This window comes from Aulonocara stuartgranti (assembly GCF_965226115.1).
Source record: "Aulonocara stuartgranti genome assembly, chromosome: 2".
NCBI lineage: Eukaryota > Metazoa > Chordata > Actinopteri > Cichliformes > Cichlidae > Aulonocara > Aulonocara stuartgranti.
In genome coordinates this window covers 3551655-3569086 of record NC_138940.1, presented here as the reverse complement: position 1 = coordinate 3569086, position 17432 = coordinate 3551655, and the positions used below count along the sequence as shown (strand labels likewise).

At 39.1% G+C, this 17432-nt stretch overlaps 2 protein-coding genes across 2 annotated transcripts; one reads left to right on the top strand and one right to left on the bottom strand.

The window, feature by feature from the left end:
- Positions 1–6972: 6972 nt before the first annotated feature.
- LOC309716097 (uncharacterized protein) lies at positions 6973–9020 on the bottom strand (the record flags this gene model as incomplete). The annotated part of the gene is made up of 6 exons (XM_082549700.1): positions 6973–7170; positions 7268–7323; positions 7653–7772; positions 7879–8223; positions 8491–8814; positions 8978–9020. The coding sequence occupies 6 exons, from the start codon at positions 9018–9020 to the stop codon at positions 7048–7050; spliced, it is 1011 nt and encodes a 336-aa protein (XP_082405826.1). The 3' UTR covers positions 6973–7047.
- Positions 9021–13889: 4869 nt separating this feature from the next.
- On the top strand, positions 13890–15712 carry LOC309716087 (uncharacterized protein; the record flags this gene model as incomplete). The annotated part of the gene is made up of 5 exons (XM_082549686.1): positions 13890–13959; positions 14475–14831; positions 14956–15075; positions 15243–15286; positions 15381–15712. 5 exons carry the CDS (start codon positions 13890–13892, stop codon positions 15513–15515), a joined length of 726 nt encoding a protein of 241 aa, XP_082405812.1. The 3' UTR covers positions 15516–15712.
- Between the last annotated feature and the right edge of the window lie 1720 nt (positions 15713–17432).

Sequence of the window (17432 nt, the reverse complement as noted above, 5' to 3'; positions counted from 1 at the left end):
AAAATTTAAAGATGTCGAGGAGCAGCTCAACAAAACCTTAAAAGAACTGAAGGCAAAAGAAAAGCAAGCCGAGGACAGGAGGGGATTCTGGAGCAGACTGCTGAGAAAGAACTGTAAAATACATCATACAATAAAATAATGTGATTATTTTATTGTATGATTATTATCGCTTCGACGCCGCAGCAATTAAAACAACAAACGGCTGCGCGCGCTCGGAGTGCACCAGTGAAGAAAATGCATTCGTCATCACAGAGCATGCCGTGAGGAACACCTTCAGGAGGGTGAACACCAGGAAGGCAGCAGGACCGGATGCAATCCCTGGCCGGGTCCTTAGAGCCTGTGCTGATCAGCTAGCACCGGTGTTCACGGAGATCTTCAACCTCTTCCTGGCCCAAGCTGTGGTTCCCACGTGCTTCAAACAGTCCATTATTGTTCCTGTTCCAAAGAAACAACAGCCTGCTTGTCACAATGACTACCATCCAGTAGCACTGACTTCAATTGTGATGAAGTATTTTGAAAGACTGATGAGAGATCACATCACTTCTTCACTTCCTGCCACCATCGACTCACTTCAGTTTGCTTACCAGACTAATCGTTCCACAGACGATGCCATATCTCACCTGCTCCACACATCCCTGAGTCACCTGGACACTGGCAGAGGGAATTATGTTAGGATGCTGTTCGTGGACTACAGTTCAGCATTCAACACAATAATTCCCTCTAAGCTTTTCACCAAGTTGACAGATCTAGGACTCAGCTCATCACTGTGTCAGTGGATCCTCAACTTCCTCACAGACAGACCCCAATCAGTGAGGGTGGGAAAACAAGTCTCCCCCTCCATCTCACTCAGCACTGGAGTGCCTCAGGGCTGTGTTTTAAGCCCCCTGCTGTACTCACTGTACACTTATGACTGTGTAGCCACATCCGACACCACCTCCATTGTCAAGTTTGCTGACGACACTGCTGTTGTGGGCCTGATCTCCGACAACATCGAGACGGCCTACCTGGAGGAGATTAGGAACCTGGAGACCTGGTGTCAGGAGAATAACCTCCTCCTAAACATCAGCAAGACTAAGGAGCTGATCGTGGACTTCACTACAAAGCAGGCGAGGAATTACAAACCCCTCATCATCAGTGGCACGCCAGTGGAGAGAGTGGACAGTTTCCAATACCTGGGTGTCCACATCACTCAGGACCTGTCATGGTCCTGCCACATCAACACCCTGGTTAAGAAAGCCCGTCAGCGTCTCTTCTTCCTCAGAAGACTTAGAGACTTCCATCTGCCACTGAAGGTGCTCAAGAACTTCTACTCCTGCACCATCGAGAGCGTCCTGACGGCAAACATCTGCACCTGGTTTGGGAACAGCACCAAGCAGGACAGACAAGATCTGCAAAGAGTGGTGCGCTCAGCCGAACGCATCATTCAATCAGAGCTCCCTGACCTGCTGTCCATCTACACCAAGCGGTGCAAGTCCAAAGCTAGGAAGATTATGATGGACCTCTCCCATCCCAACAATGGACTCTTCTCACTGTTGAGGTCTGGGAAGCGCTTCCACTTCCCAGAAAGAACTGACCCAGCAGCATCGAGTTTGAGGACATCAATAGTTTCTTCCTCCTCTCTCCACCTTTCTTTCACCCCATCCTTCTTCTTGGGACGTTTGTTTGTTTTTTCAAAACTCTAATCTAAATACATGTACTGAAACACACAAATAAAATTGCCATAACTTGACCTCATGTTGCCTGCTTCTTTTCTTGTGTGTCTGTGGATGTAAAACAGTAACACACTTCCTGCTCTGTGTCTTTAATTGTAAATAAATGCAATATGTTTTCATTTTAAAATGCAGTGCAAAAAACTTCTGCTCTAAATCTTTTTTTTTTAGCAAAAAGCTTTTTTTTGCCTGTTGTGGAAGTTTTCCATTTAAATAAAGCCTGCAGACGAGCGGTGAGTGGTAGCTAACATTCTTTAATCAAACACACAAAGAACAGACAACCAAGCTTGATGAAGTCCCTGCATGACCGCGGGACAGACGGTCAGCAGAGTGTCCTTGAGCCTAGCATGGCTCTCAGTTAAATACCTTCTCCAGGAACAAAAGGCAGTACACAGCTGTTTCACACCTTATCACCAGAATTACTGAGCCTTTTTTTCCCTGGTGCGAGTCCCTACTACTAGATTTACTAGCCCTGCGCAAATTTGCGTAAATTCCACTGGCACTGCGTTGCCTTTAGAGTCCCTGGCACAGCAGCTGCAGCAGCTTCAGCAGCCTGCGTCTGTGCTAATATTTCCTTGTGCTACATGAATCGGCAACGAAGTTCCTGTGTCATGGTGGGTGTAGAAAAGAGGACTGTATGCAGGACTCCTTTGGGAGAAGACAGTGGATTTATTTACGGTGCAGTAAAGGTGCAACAGTTCAATGATATATATATATATATATATATATATATATATATATATATATATATATATATAAAAAACACCCAGCACGCCCCTGCGGGCGGTTTATCCTTCAAGCTCGGGTCCTCTACCAGAGGCCTGGGAGCTTGAGGGTCCTGCGCAGTATCTTAGCTGTTCCCAGGACTGCGCTCTTCTGGACAGAGATCTCCGCTGTTGTTCCCGGGATCTGCTGGAGCCACTCGCCTATCTTGGGAGTCACCGCACCTAGTGCTCCGATTACCACGGGGACCACCGTTACCTTCACCCTCCACATCCTCTCGAGCTCTTCTCTGAGCCCTTGGTATTTCTCCAGCTTCTCGTGTTCCTTCTTCCTGATATTGCTGTCATTCGGAACCGCTACATCGATCACTACGGCCGTCTTCTTCTGTTTGTCTACCACCACTATGTCCGGTTGGTTAGCCACCACCATTTTGTCCGTCTGTATCTGGAAGTCCCACAGGATCTTAGCTCGGTCATTCTCCACCACCCTTGGGGGCATCTCCCATTTTGACCTCGGGACTTCCAGGTTATACTCGGCACAGATGTTCCTGTACACTATGCCGGCCACTTGGTTATGGCGTTCCATGTATGCCTTGCCTGCTAGCATCTTGCACCCTGCTGTTATGTGCTGGATTGTCTCTGGGGCATCTTTACACAGCCTGCACCTGGGGTCTTGCCTGGTGTGATAGACCCCAGCCTCTATGGATCTTGTGCTCAGAGCTTGTTCTTGTGCTGCCATGATTAGTGCCTCTGTGCTGTCTTTCAGTCCAGCTTTGTCCAGCCACTGGTAGGATTTCTGGATATCAGCCACCTCCTCTATCTGCCGGTGGTACATACCGTGCAGGGCTCTGTCCTTCCATGATGGTTCCTCGTCTCCCTCCTCTTTCTTGGGTTTCTGCTGCCTGAGGTATTCACTGAGCACTCGGTCAGTTGGGGCCATCTTCCCAATGTATTCTTGGATGTTCGTTGTCTCATCCTGGACTGTGGTGCTGACACTCACCAGTCCCCGGCCCCCTTCCTTCCGCTTAGCGTACAGCCTCAGGGTGCTGGACTTGGGGTGAAACCCTCCATGCATGGTCAGGAGCTTTCTTGTCTTTATGTCAGTGGCTTCTATCTCCTCCTTTGGCCAGCCTATTACCCCAGCAGGGTACCTGATCACGGGCAGGGCGTACGTGTTGATGGCCCGGATCTTGTTCTTACCATTCAGCTGACTCCTCAGGACTTGCCTGACCCTCTGCAGGTACTTGGTGGTTGCAGCTTTTCTAGCGGCCTCATCATGTTTCCCATTCGCCTGCGGGATCCCCAAGTACTTGTAACTGTCCTCTATGTCTGCAATGTTGCCTTCTGGTAGTTCAATCCCCTCAGTTCTGACTACCTTCCCTCTCTTTGTTACCATCCGACTACACTTCTCCAGTCCGAACGACATTCCAATGTCATTGCTGTATAGCCTGGTAGTGTGGATCAGTGAATCGATGTCTCGTTCACTCTTGGCATACAGCTTGATGTCATCCATGTACAGGAGGTGGCTGACAACTGCTCCGTTCCGTAGTCGGTATCCGTAGCCAGTCATGTTAATGATCTCACTGAGGGGGTTCAGGCCTATGCAGAACAGCAGTGGGGACAGAGCATCTCCTTGGTAGATCCCGCACTTGATGGTGACTTGTGCTATGGGCTTGGAGTTGGCCTCTAGTGTTGTACGCCACATCCCCATTGAGTTCCTGATGAAGGCTCTTAGGGTCCCATTGATCTTGTACAATTCTAGGCATTCCAGTATCCAGCTGTGGGGCATTGAGTCATAGGCCTTCTTGTAATCAATCCAGGCAGTGCACAGGTTGGTCAGTCTGGTCTTGCAGTCTCGGCTGATTGTTCTGTCTACCAGTAGCTGGTGTTTTGCGCCTCTGGTATTCTTGCCAATTCCTTTCTGTGTCCCGCTCATGTATTGACCCATGTGCCTGTTCATCTTAGCCGATATGATGCCTGACAGGAGCTTCCATGTAGTACTGAGGCAGGTTATTGGTCGGTAGTTGGAGGGGACCGGTCCCTTCTTGGGGTCCTTGGGGATCAGGACCGTCCGGCCTTCAGTTAGCCATTCCGGGTGTCTCTCGTTAACTAGCAGCTGGTTCATTTGTGCTGCCAGACGCTCGTGGAGTGCAGTTAGCTTCTTCAGCCAGTAGGCGTGAACCATGTCGGGCCCTGGTGCTGTCCAACTCTTCATACTGGAGACCCTTTCTTGGATATCTGCCACTGTGATGGTTACTGGACCCTGTTCAGGGAGGTCGCTGTGGTCTGCCCTCAGATCCTCTAGCCACTGAGCATTGCCGTTATGGGTTGCATCCTTCTCCCATATGCTCTTCCAGTATTGCTCCGTCTCCAGCCTTGGTGGTGCTGTTTTCTTATTGTTCCCTTGCCACTGAGAGTACACCTTTGCTGGTTCTGTGGAGAACAGCTGGTTTATTCTCCTGCCTTCTATCTCTCTGGTGTACCTCCTCAAGCGGCTGGCCAAGGCTGTGAGTCTTTGCTTGGCAGTTTCCAAGGCCTCAGGTATGGACAGCTTGCTGTATTTCTTAGGCACCTTATTCGTCGCACCTTTCTGCAACTCCGTTAGTTGGCTAACCTCTCTCCGTGCTACTTTGATCTTGCCCTCTAGCCTCCTTCTCCATGGAGGGTACTGCCCCTTGTGGCTGTTCAACTTGTAGCCAAGCATCTCACTGATCACTGCTGCCGTATTGTAGATCAGCTTGTTAGTGTCGGTAATCGTGGTTGTAGGTATTGCCCGTAGTGCTGCATTAACATCATCTAGCAGACCTTCTGAGGGTACTTCACGTAATCTTGGTAACCGGCTACGGGGGATCCAGGTTTCAAGCTTGGCCATGATCCTGTTTTTCAGGTCAGTTCCTCTCGCACTCAACGATCCTTCTCCTATCACACTTGGGGCTATGTAAAGTTTATTTATAAATTCATTTATTGCTAATATATATTGTAATATATCTATATCATGGCTAAAGCACTTCTGGATGGATGCAAACTGCATTTCGTTGCCCTGTATCTGTGACATGTGCAATGACAATAAAGTTGAATTCTATTCTATTCTATTCTATTTATATAGCACCTTTCACAGACATATGTCACAAAGTGCTTTACATGGTAAAAACATAATACAGTCATAAAATACATCATAAAACCCCTGGTCTAATTAAAAACTTTTTAAAATAAAAATGTCTTTAGCTGCTTTTTGAAGGTCTCCACTGAGTCCAAACCCTGTAGAAATAGGGGAAGTGCATTCCCCAGTCTGGGTGCAGTCTCTGTAATGCTCTAAAAGTTAAAACTAGAATTTTAAATGTAGTGGAATACATTTTAAAAGTAACCTTCCCAACCAACACTGTTTGGATGTGGCAGCCTGCATGGGATTACCCTTATATTACTGAAAAAGCACAGAGTTGATGGTTTTAGGAGCCATTGGAATTTGTCAAATACGCCATTGATTCAAGGGTTGTGGTAATTTGACCTAAAAATTTGAATTAAAATGGGTTTAATGGGCTAAAAAAACTGTCATAGATTTAACTCTGTCTCTGGATTTAAGAAATACATGTTTATAGCAGGACAGGTGTAAATTAGCCTTTATACATGTAGTGTTTCTTGTACACTTTAAAGGTGAGCTCGCAGCAGTTTCTTAGTGAAATAGAAAACAATACGGAGTCTTGTAAGTAGTGCTGAAAACTGTGTTCTTGATGTTGTAACTAAAATCATTTACAGTACTTTGAAGAGCATGAGACTGAACATGGTGACTTAGGCAGCTGTTTGTATAGATATGACAAATGTTTTACTTAAAAGATAAAGTGCTGCTCCTGAGGTCCCTAAGCACAGTATCCAAGTTTATTTGATGGAAATTTGCATCATTTCTATGGAGATGTAGTAGTTAATCAACTGCAATATAACATATACCAGCCTCAGAAAAAAAATAGCATAATACTGATGTAATTTTCATATTAATGATTAAAAAACTGACCGCACAGCTCATTGCTAATCAGTGGTGCTAGTTTTGGTCATTGCACAAATGTACAACTTATTAGGTTGGGCAAACTTTATTTAGTGTCACTTTGACGATGCAGTTATCTTGCAGTGCCTGATATCTTGCCTGTTAGTGGTCTCCAGACTCTCCGCGCTGTTGATAAAAGCCTTGTTACACCTTCAGTTAAAATCATATTCTATAATAATTACAGAAAGTTTGGACAGTGTGCACTAAACTTTACTCACTTCACTTGGCCTCACATAGCTTTAAGCTTGTCACAGTCTAATGAGCCCCATCATAAACAAAAGCAGGAACTAAAGTTTGAATTAATAGGAACAAATATTGAACAGTTTGCTAAGCAACATACATTAATGTGGTAATTTTCCATCTTAATTAAGACCAAAATATATAGTGCAATAACTTATTTACGTGAAGCCTGAAACTTTACTGGAATTACTGAAACAAGAAGTATAAGCCACATAGAACTGATTACGGTTGTAAATCCTTATTTATTTGCATCACAAAACATTATTAAAGTTATCTACAGTGGAATAACCCACAACATGATTTTATTCACTTTGTAAGAGGGTTGGTTAACACTTTCAGATCAGCGCTTAACTTGAGAATAAACACATTCTTCAGTCTTCTGTTCTTTTTTATTGCTTGCTTTTGTAGCTTTCCTTCCAGGGAAATGTATTGCTGCATAGTTCAGATCCTGCTCACCTTCATTCTGTTTGAAATTAAAAGATCATAAAATATTGTAGCTGCTACAGAGATCCATAGTCATGAATTAACAAAAAACAATATGAGCTAACATAATTACTTACAATATCATCCAGTGGTTGAGTCAAGTTGTCATTTCTTCCTTGTGAAGATGTGCTGTCTATTGCCAATGAATGATGAACAAATACACATACATTATAAAATGTAGCAGATTTTTCATTACAGTGCTCAATAATGCTCCAGTAATAATTCGACCTGCTAGTTCATCAGTTTTAATTTAAAGTTTCAATCAATTTAAAATAATAACTTTCTTTGATGAGTTTTTAACATTGTGCCCTTAAAATTTAAAGCTTTTGAAAGCACAAATATCAATATGGATGCTCAAACCCGACAATTGTTTAATGAAATATAAATTAATGCAGAATAAGCAGAAACTTGAGCTTTGACATTTGTTATGTTGCTTCATTTCACTCAATGAATGACACTTACCTTTAAATTTATTACATGCTAGTCTTGGTCTTCTGAAACGGGTGAAAACAATATTTACAATCACTGAAATGACCAGGCAGATTATTGCTATTACCAGCGCAATAAATTCCCAACCTGTTCCTTCAAAAAAACCAAAAAAAAGTATGTCATTACTTCTTGAAGAATAAAAAAAAGAAGAAGCCATGATGGCGTAAACATGTTTTGCGCATTTGTACTTTTGTGTTACCAATTTGCAGTTGAGTTCCATCTCCAAATAATATCGTTCCACATGTGACAACAGCACAGTAGTAAGTCCCAGCATCAGAGGAGCTGACCGTCTTAGAGAAGCGATAAACACAGCTCTTCTGAGTGTCTGATTGCTTCTTACATTCAGTTTGGTTCTTTCCATCAACATAGATGATATTTGGATGAGAGTTTTGTCCTCTGAACCAGAGGACTCTGAGATCTCCAGGACACATCTTGTTATCAGAGTCTGACAGGACTGAACAGTTGAGAGACACAGAATCCCCTGCATGGACTGAATCTAAAACCGTTGGCCACTGACGAACAGTAACGTTTCTCTGGGTGTTCCCTGTGTAATAACAAAAAACAGTGTTTAAAAACTACCTCTAAACACAGTTTTAGTTTTTATTGAAAAATGAATGATAACAGTGCGTCTCGAAAAGGAAAACTTGGAATCGATTTGCAAACACATTAAAATACCTAATATGATGTTTAAACTACGATTTATTAAATTCATATATAATCTATAGTTATTTTTCCCAACCATTTGAAAAAAAATTTTGTCAGATGGTTGAGTATTTACAGTGAATCCAAAAGGCTGCAATCACATAATTACCTTTTAATAACAAATAGGTCCCACTCCAAGCATTCACATCCCATTCCATGACTGCACAGTGATACATTCCTTCATCTTCTGGGATTGTCCTGAATATGGTCAGACTGCTGATGTTTTTATTGTCTTTTGCTTCCAATCTTGAGGCATTAAACCCTTGTCCATACTGAGGATGTACAGTTTGCCGCAGTGTCGCAATCAGTTTCAGAGCTTCCCCTGCTCTCTGCTTGTACCAGTGAATTTTAGTGCTTAAATCACCAGGAGGTAAAACACATGTCAAAGTTACAGGTTCACCAAGTTGAACTGTGGTCACTTGCTCCAGCATATCTGCAGTGAGTTTAAAAAAAACACATAAAAAACTGGGAAATTTGTCTTGAATATAAATAACCGGGACACACAAAAATCCTTATTAACCGTCACATGTTTACTTTGGTTGCAGATTGTGGCAAAAATAAATAAATAGTAGGTTATAAAGTTAGATAAAACTCACGTCCATGGTGAAGTAGAAGAAATGTTACCAATAACAGCATCATCGTGACAATGCCTTTACTAGGAAACTTGTTGATATTTCAGTGACTGAGGAGGATGATGTGATCCAGGTCAACATCTGATTGGTTATCACAGTCTTTACAGTCAACCTGCATTTCCTGGAATCGTCCTGCTTTGTGTGAAAAGTGTTGCCTCTATTCAAATGCATTTGTTAGTCTGTTTTATGCTAATCAAGACATTTCCTTTTCTTTGTGGTTCGGTAGACTGAAACAGACTTAGATAAACTAATGAAAAACAGATGAAACTTATAAACTTTGTTTATTTAGTAGTTTGTCCTGATGCTATAAGGAGGTCAAACTTTTCCCTTATTCTTCTTTCCAAAAAATTTGCACATTCATCATTCCCATGGGAGGAAAACTAAAATTGTAGTTATGGTAAGTGTATATCACAAAATCAAATCACTCAACTGCTCGGACTACAAAACAATCTTTCATATATATTATGAATAAGGGAAATGTCATCTTTCACATGGAAGAAAGAAAAGCCTAAAAACATGTGATTACACAAAAAAGGCAGTCACCACTGCTGTACTAAGCATTATCTCTGATGGAAGTTTACTCGGGGCAGCAAAAGCAAACAGTCCTTGGATATGTCAAACATGCTTTCTATTCCACACATTTCTGAGGGGCTGATTGAGATAGCAAAATGATGGTGATCAATATTCTAACTTTTCCTCTAGCACCACCATGGGGTTAAGAAGTGTGATTATGAGAAAAATTGCTATAAATGATGTAATGAATGATGGAATTCCATCCAAAAACTGCACATTCAGATTTTGTTTTTTTAACAGGCTACACCACCTCACTTTACGAGCTGCACTAGTTTAACCTGGGGAATATACCACAAAACTTAATCAGCATACCTAGGTTAACTTTCTGTTGTGTGAATTCACTTACCATAACATTGTCGATCACAATAAATGGTCGAACAATGCTGGTTGTCAACTCGCAAAGTTAACCCAGGCTTTCCCCTACACATTTATACAAAAGGGGTGGTATTGGCAGCATCTGACCAATCGAAGAGGGACATTTCACAAATTATGACTCTTCTTCCAAAGAAAATGATCCCTGCAACAGAAATATTATCAAATGGCGCTTAAACATCTGTAAATATATATCAGTAAAATGCAACACTGTTGTAAAAAACTGAAACTTTAAATTGGATTTATTTGAACAATAAATGTCCATGTGGGTGTATAGGAATTTCTTTTACTTATGTATTAATAACATTATTTTATTGTATAATGCCTTGGTGCCACTGCACAGCTTAACAAATGTCACATAGAAAACATATTCTACCTGCAGAGAATCTATAATACACTTTACATGCTGTAAATAAAAGAATAAATGAAAACGTGGCACTCCAAGCCAGTTTTAAACTGAATCTCAGAACACAACCTGTTCCCAACAGTTTTAGTTAGACTCTGTGCTGTTTTAGAATTTGAGAGCAAAGATGAGGTCAGCAAGTACAGTGCAGGTGTCCAGTTTTAGGATTAGATATTATTGCTTATAGAACAAAAAGTTGTAAAATTGTTTGCTCTAAGAAGGTACAACTCCTCCTCCGTCTCTTCCAAGAGAGATGGACAGCACATGACAGCACATATTCTTCCATAGTGACTTATTACTGTCCACAACAGGCTGGCCACAGGAATTTTCACATCAACAAGTTCAGCCAACTGCACCTTTTGTCTCACAGCCCACCACATCCTGCAGAAAACATGCAAACCTTTCAGCTGTGTTTCAAACGCCCTGCAAATGTCCTCTAAAGGTTAAAGTGGACAGCCTTCATGGTTCTATTCATACTTTATGGAAGAAATCAGCAACATGTTTCATTGCAGATAGTAATTAAAGAGTAAATTATGTATTTTAAACTACTACAATTTTTTTGTTTTTATTCTACATTTTTTAGCTGATGATAAATGATATTGAGTGAAAGTATTTTGCATTTCAGTTCGTAATCTCAAATGACAGATAGGTAATGTCAGCAACATCATCAATATCAAAATGTGTCTGTTGAAGATTCTCCCTTTCTGCTGTGAGTTCTAGAATTTGGCCTGAGCAGCATGAAGTCATGGATCCATCCTGCATTGCATCAAATATCTGATGTCATGGTGTCAATATGGATCAAAGTCTCTGAGGAATCTTTCCAGCACCTTGTTGAGTACATGTTAGCAACTGTCCAACAAACCAAAAGCAACGTGTAACTAATGAAGTGGCTAATAGAAGGAAAATAAAAGCTCAGCAGGACACCAGTACTCTAAGAACAATCACAGAAAGGCCTAATTCTGAAAAAAATAAAGAAATAAACGAGTTGGAGAGGCTTTTTAGAAACATGGAATTAGGCAGTTACTGGAAATGCATGAAAAATTCTGCTTCTGTGACAATGGTAAATCTTGATTTTTATTTGTTTATCAGTTCCAAATTCACAGTTTTAAACAACATTTCAAATCTCGCTCAGTAGTAATCCTATGTTGTACTTAAATATTTACTAACTGTATCACAGTGCTACAAACTCTTATACTTTAATGCAAGATGAATTAACAATTTAAATACAAACCTGTCAGCACTTCCTTCACCAAACAGCATCTCCTGATAAGTGACCACAGGTCAGTAGCATGACAGCATTTTAGATACAATGTAGACAAATCTCCTTTTCACATCTACATTCATTCCTGTTGTGTTTTTGACACACACCTGTTAAGCTCTAAACTGTAGGTTTTCTATATATAAGAAACTGTTTTATTCACCGGCTGATATTTGCTTCATGTTTGTTTGTTTAACAAATATACTGTTGACTAAATCATATATAAACGTTACCATTGGAATGGTTAAACACAGTAGCATTTCTAATCAAAGTTTTTTTTTTCTGTAGCTAAGCTCAACCATAAACTACATAAAAAAAAACTAAAGGATGGCACCACATTAGCTAGATTCATCATTTATAAGTTTTTCAAGTCATTGTGAATCCACAAAACAAAGAAAAAAAACAAAGAACCTCATGAATTTGGGAAAACTCACTACTAAGTCCTTTTGACAGAGAGAGACACACACAGAAAAGAGATAGCCACTGAGGTAGAGCTTAGCATTTTTAGCACAGTGATACAAATGCAAATGAAACCCACTGATTGAACATTGGCTTTAAGGGTCTGTCTTCAATGAAAAGATTCTTCAGCTAAGCTTAAGTTTCAGTATCTCAAGAATATAAAAAGCAAACACACATTCAACAACTAAACTGACAGATGAAGGTTGTGGTGGCGTGTTTCTCTGCACTTTGACCAACCACTGAAGCTGCTGACTCAGAAAGGATCTCATTTTGTGCTACATTGTAACAGTCTTTGGTGGCTTGCCAAACCAACTTTATAGTTTATAGTTTGCCAACCAATTAAAATCCTGCCCTTAAAGGAAAAAAAAGATCAGAGTAAGACGAGTGAATGATAAGCACTTTCTGTTGTTTCTCTGTAACTACCAATGAAAGATGCCAGACCACAGTAAATTGTAGCTTTTACTGATCACACCAAATCTAAGCAGATCTCTGTATGTGTCCCTTTCTCATATACACTTTAACAGCTCTTGTAAATTGTTTAAATATAAATGTTAGTCACACTAATAATATAGTGTCATTACATTTTCCTTTTTTAGGAAAAACAGTGATGCCAGACCAGTTACTTGAGATTAAAACAGAGACAGGAAGTAAAGTCCGATCCATGCCTTTGCTTGAAAGCCTAAACACAACAATGCTTCTGTGTCTCTTTGTGTGTTTCAGGTGAAGCAGCAGTTGAAATTTGTTGGTAATCATTAATAATGTTCATGTCATTAACTGCATTTTGCACAGGGACAGTAAAGTTGAATCTAAACTTCTGAATCGAATCTTGGGCAGCTACTGTCCGATTATGCATTGTTGTAGCGAAAGGTTGGACATAGTTAAGCAGAGTATTTCAGACTTGGTAGTGTAAGGTTTTGAGACTGAGGCTTTGAGACTTGTAAATGTATTTTTTAAAATGTAATAAATAGATAAGTGGCAGCGGTTGAGCCTGGTAATCTCTGGTGATACATTCATTTTGGACATCTTTGCAGTTTTGAGATAGCACGGATAATTGTATAGCAAAGTGTAAAATTACATTATAAAAGCATGAGTATTGGGCAGATTAGTCAAGGAAACTTTACTAAAATGCCTTTCAGGTGCATTAAGGAAAATGAGAGATCCAGTGTTTAGGGGGTGTGACTCATAGTAATTCAGTTTACGTAATTATTTATATCATATGTTCTTTACAACATTAAATTGTTGAATTAGATAATTGATATTGTTACAGCAATATTGTAACAGTTAATTTACCATTACAATGTGTTTCCTAACCTTAAGAAAGTACTCCTTAGCTTAAGGTTAACCATAAACCAAGGCCAGGCTAAATGTTAAATTATACTTTTCAAAGCAATAAATGCTTTAAAAAGTTCCTCACTTATTTATGTTATGATAGTGGGTCATGCTAATAATGGTAACAATTTTATGAGTCCTAAATAGCTTGACCGTGTTAGGTAAGATAAAGTCTGTTGCCTCTATATTCTAGAAAATATCCAGACAATTCTGTTTTTGTGTTTTAGTTTACTGTGTCATCTCTTACGTTTACGCCCTCAGAAATGAAGAAACCCACCATAAAAAAAAGCATGTTGATGGTGTTGTTTCATATGTTTAGACTGGAAAGATGGTTGATATTATTTCCACTGTGGTAGTGCAGTGAAGCACTAACGTAATAAAAAGCCAATCAGATTGTTCTAAAATTGTTCCCTCCCACTTGATGTGATTATATTAAGTTGCATCATCTTATAATATGTTTTAAATGCTGTGTGCTTTAAGAAATGAGCTGCAAGTGGATTAATCAGAAAATGCTGATAATATTTTACATACTGCTGAGCGTCAGAGTTGGTAGTAAGTTTATTTATTTATTTATTCATATATTTGTACAATTTAGCACTTACAAATCTATCTCTTACTGCTTTTTTCACATTTTATTTTCAGGATGCACAGATGATCTATTCTTTGAAACAAAGAGTTTAGTTGTTGGAGATTATGTGACTCTGAAATGCCCACGCCGAGTAGCTGAGTACAAAGAAACCATGTACTGGATAAGGATAGTTTCTGGAAGCTCAGTTGAATTCTTGGGAGGAACATTTACCTTTGACTATAATGGTGTTAACAAAACTCCCCATATTACAGCAAAACAAGAGCCTGGAACTTTTACTCTTGAAATAAGTAAAGTTAATCTTAGTGACATTGGCCTTTACTACTGTATAAAAGTCAGGCAGCTTGCTATGACATTTTTAAAAGGAACGTTTCTTACAATTAAAGGTCAATATGTTTTATTTTTTCGAAAAATCTAATATTTATTTTTCTCGGTGAAGTGAATGAAATATTTTAACTATTTCGTCTTTTATATTTTCCAGAACTAGAACCTGATGTCACTGACATTTTTCAAATGCCTCCATCTGATCATGTCTATCAAGGAGATCCAGTGGCTCTGCAGTGTTCACTCCTCTCTAACACTGAGAAGAAAACTTGTTCTGGAAATCACAGTGTGTTTTGGTTCAGAGCTGGAACAGACCAGTCTCAACCCAGTCTAATCTATGCTCATGGAAATACTGGTGATGAATGTAACAAGAGTGCCGAGGATCCTTCGCAATACAAATGTGACTATAGCTTCTCCAAGAACGTCAACACTGCTGATGCTGGGTCTTACTACTGTGCTGTGGCCACATGTGGACAGATCGTTTTTGGAAATGGAACAAAGCTGAACGTTAAGGGTAAAATGTCCAACGTTTATCAAACAATTCAGAATATATTAATATCAGCTGAATACATTTGTCAAATTTCTAATGTAACAACAACAACAAAAATCCTAATGATGGGATTCTTATATTTTTCCAGGGCCCAGCACATGGGACTTGCAGAAGGCCAATACAGTTCTCTTTGTGTTATCTGCTGCACTGGCTACAAGTCTACTTGTTATAGCCTACCTCATCAAGAAATTAAGTGTTTGCTGCCCTGGTAAGTTCTCCCTTCTCTATCTAACGTTATTTTGCAAAAGCGTCACTTGATTAAGCTTGAGGTGACTGTTGTTGTGATTTTAAATAAAACTGAATTGAATTGATTTACATAGTTGTTTTTTAAAATCAGCCAAGAGCGTCTTTCATCTTAATTTTTTTTTGTTTCAGACACAGATCTTGGAACAACCAGTGGCAATCACGAGAATCAGGAGGTAAGGTGTAAATCAGAAACAAAGATAAATTAATGGCATTTGAAATTTTTTTTTTCACTTTATTTATCTCCATAAATTGTATGTATTTCCTCAGAGAGGCGAGAACTCGATGGTTTATTCAGTAGCAACTTTCACCATAAAGAAAAGTGGCAAACTAGTGAGAAGAAATGAAAAAGCAGAAGAGGAAGCAATAGTCTACTCTGATGTCAGTGCTTCTGCAGTAAAATAACTATTTTTAAACTGAATTTTAAGTGATATTACCAATTACAAATGTTTGTATGACAAACAACGTCATACAACATATGTCTTCTATTTTACTTTTGAAACCCACAAATTATATTATAATAACATGTATGATTTTAACATCACATTGTGTTATTGTCCAGTTTGTATTTTTAATGCTCTTTTGGAAGTGTAAAATATACATTTTGCTGATATACTATGACGCTATATATTTAAATAAATGCTTACTTACTTGCAAAGGGGGCTTCCCATCTTTCTTTTGTTTAACATGCATATTTCATCATCTTAACCATTCTTTAATGCATCAGTGCAATTTAAAACACTTCAACAAAATTGACCTATGTGAACCACAAAATATTGGACGTCAGACAGACGTCCAATAGCTCATGTCTATATTGGGTCCATTTTTCAATCACCAATTCTGGACATCTGTACGACGTCTAAACTTGGTCCATGATTTTGACGTCCAGCCCTGACCCAATTTGACGTTCAACATTTTAACTTTGGACTGAGTACATATTTTGGACGTCATGTGGACGCGCATGAGAGGTGCAGGGAATTTACACAATTAATAAATGTAATATTTTTTATATACAAATATTAGCATTGTTGTTATCAAAATGATACATATGAATATAGATTATTTATAAACAAACATGGTTTATTATGCATTAGCCTATTGATTTATTTAGTACATGTGAATTTTTTTGTTTGTTATTTTATATTTTCCTGATTTTCTGTAACTGGTTTATTTGTTTTAATTAATCAACTTACTAGTTTGAAACCAGGTAAAACTGAAAACTATTAAAATGTGTTGAAATATTAAAAATGTTAAAATCCATGTTAAAATGTAAAATAACAATGGTTATATTTAGAGAAAGTTTTAAAACTCATGTTAAAAGGAGTGCAATGTGTTTAATAAGTTTTAAAAAAACATTTGCATTATATATGGTTTGTTTTTATGTTAGTGAGGTTGATTTTCTGTTTTATTGTAAAGAACTTTGTAGGGTGAAGTGAATGTGGTTGTGATCGATGGCCTGCTCTGAGAGACGTTGTGACAGAAAGTACCAAGGGTTTGTGCAAGTTTGTATGAATGAATGAACTGGACAGCTCGACAGTGTTTGTTGATGTACAAATTTTGTAAACTGTCTGTGAGAAGCTGGGGACATTTCTACTCTAAATCCATCACTCAGCTGCTAACTTTTTAGCTCAAGAACCCACACCATCTTGAAGATAAGAATAAGAATAACTTTATTTATCCCGAGGGAAATTCTTTTGTCATGTACATGCTCAAAGCAGCAGGAGAGACAGATGTCCACTGACCACTCTGCATTCCCTCACACATAACTGTTTCTGTAGAGAAAACATGCCCTCCACCCTCTGGAAACGTGGGGCTTATTATAAAAACAACATCTATAAAAAGGCTAAGTGTGACATTGAAAAGGCACATCAATGGACGTCAAGAGTAGAACTTTATTGACTGTCATCATAGTCATAATAATGCGTTTGTATTCATATATAACATAGTAAGGAGGGGTAATACTATATAAATGATGAATGTAGCACTTGTTAATACTTTACTAATACCTTAGCAATGCTTAATAGTGTGGCATTAATATAAAGTGCTATCAGCTTTTCTAACCACAATATTTCATAAAATAAGGATTTAAGATTAAGTTTGGGGGGTGTTAATAGAATAATGTAACAGATTTACATTATTTTTTTAAAGATCAGCAAAGATGCTTTAGATTCCACTAATGTTATTATACTTTATTTGTCTTATACTTTATTCTAATCTACTGCTGGATCGCAGCTACTAATCACTGTCTGATAATGTCTCTTGAGTAGGTGGCAAGCATCAGGATAAATTGCTGTTCTAAAAAAAGTCATGTAACCTGTGAAA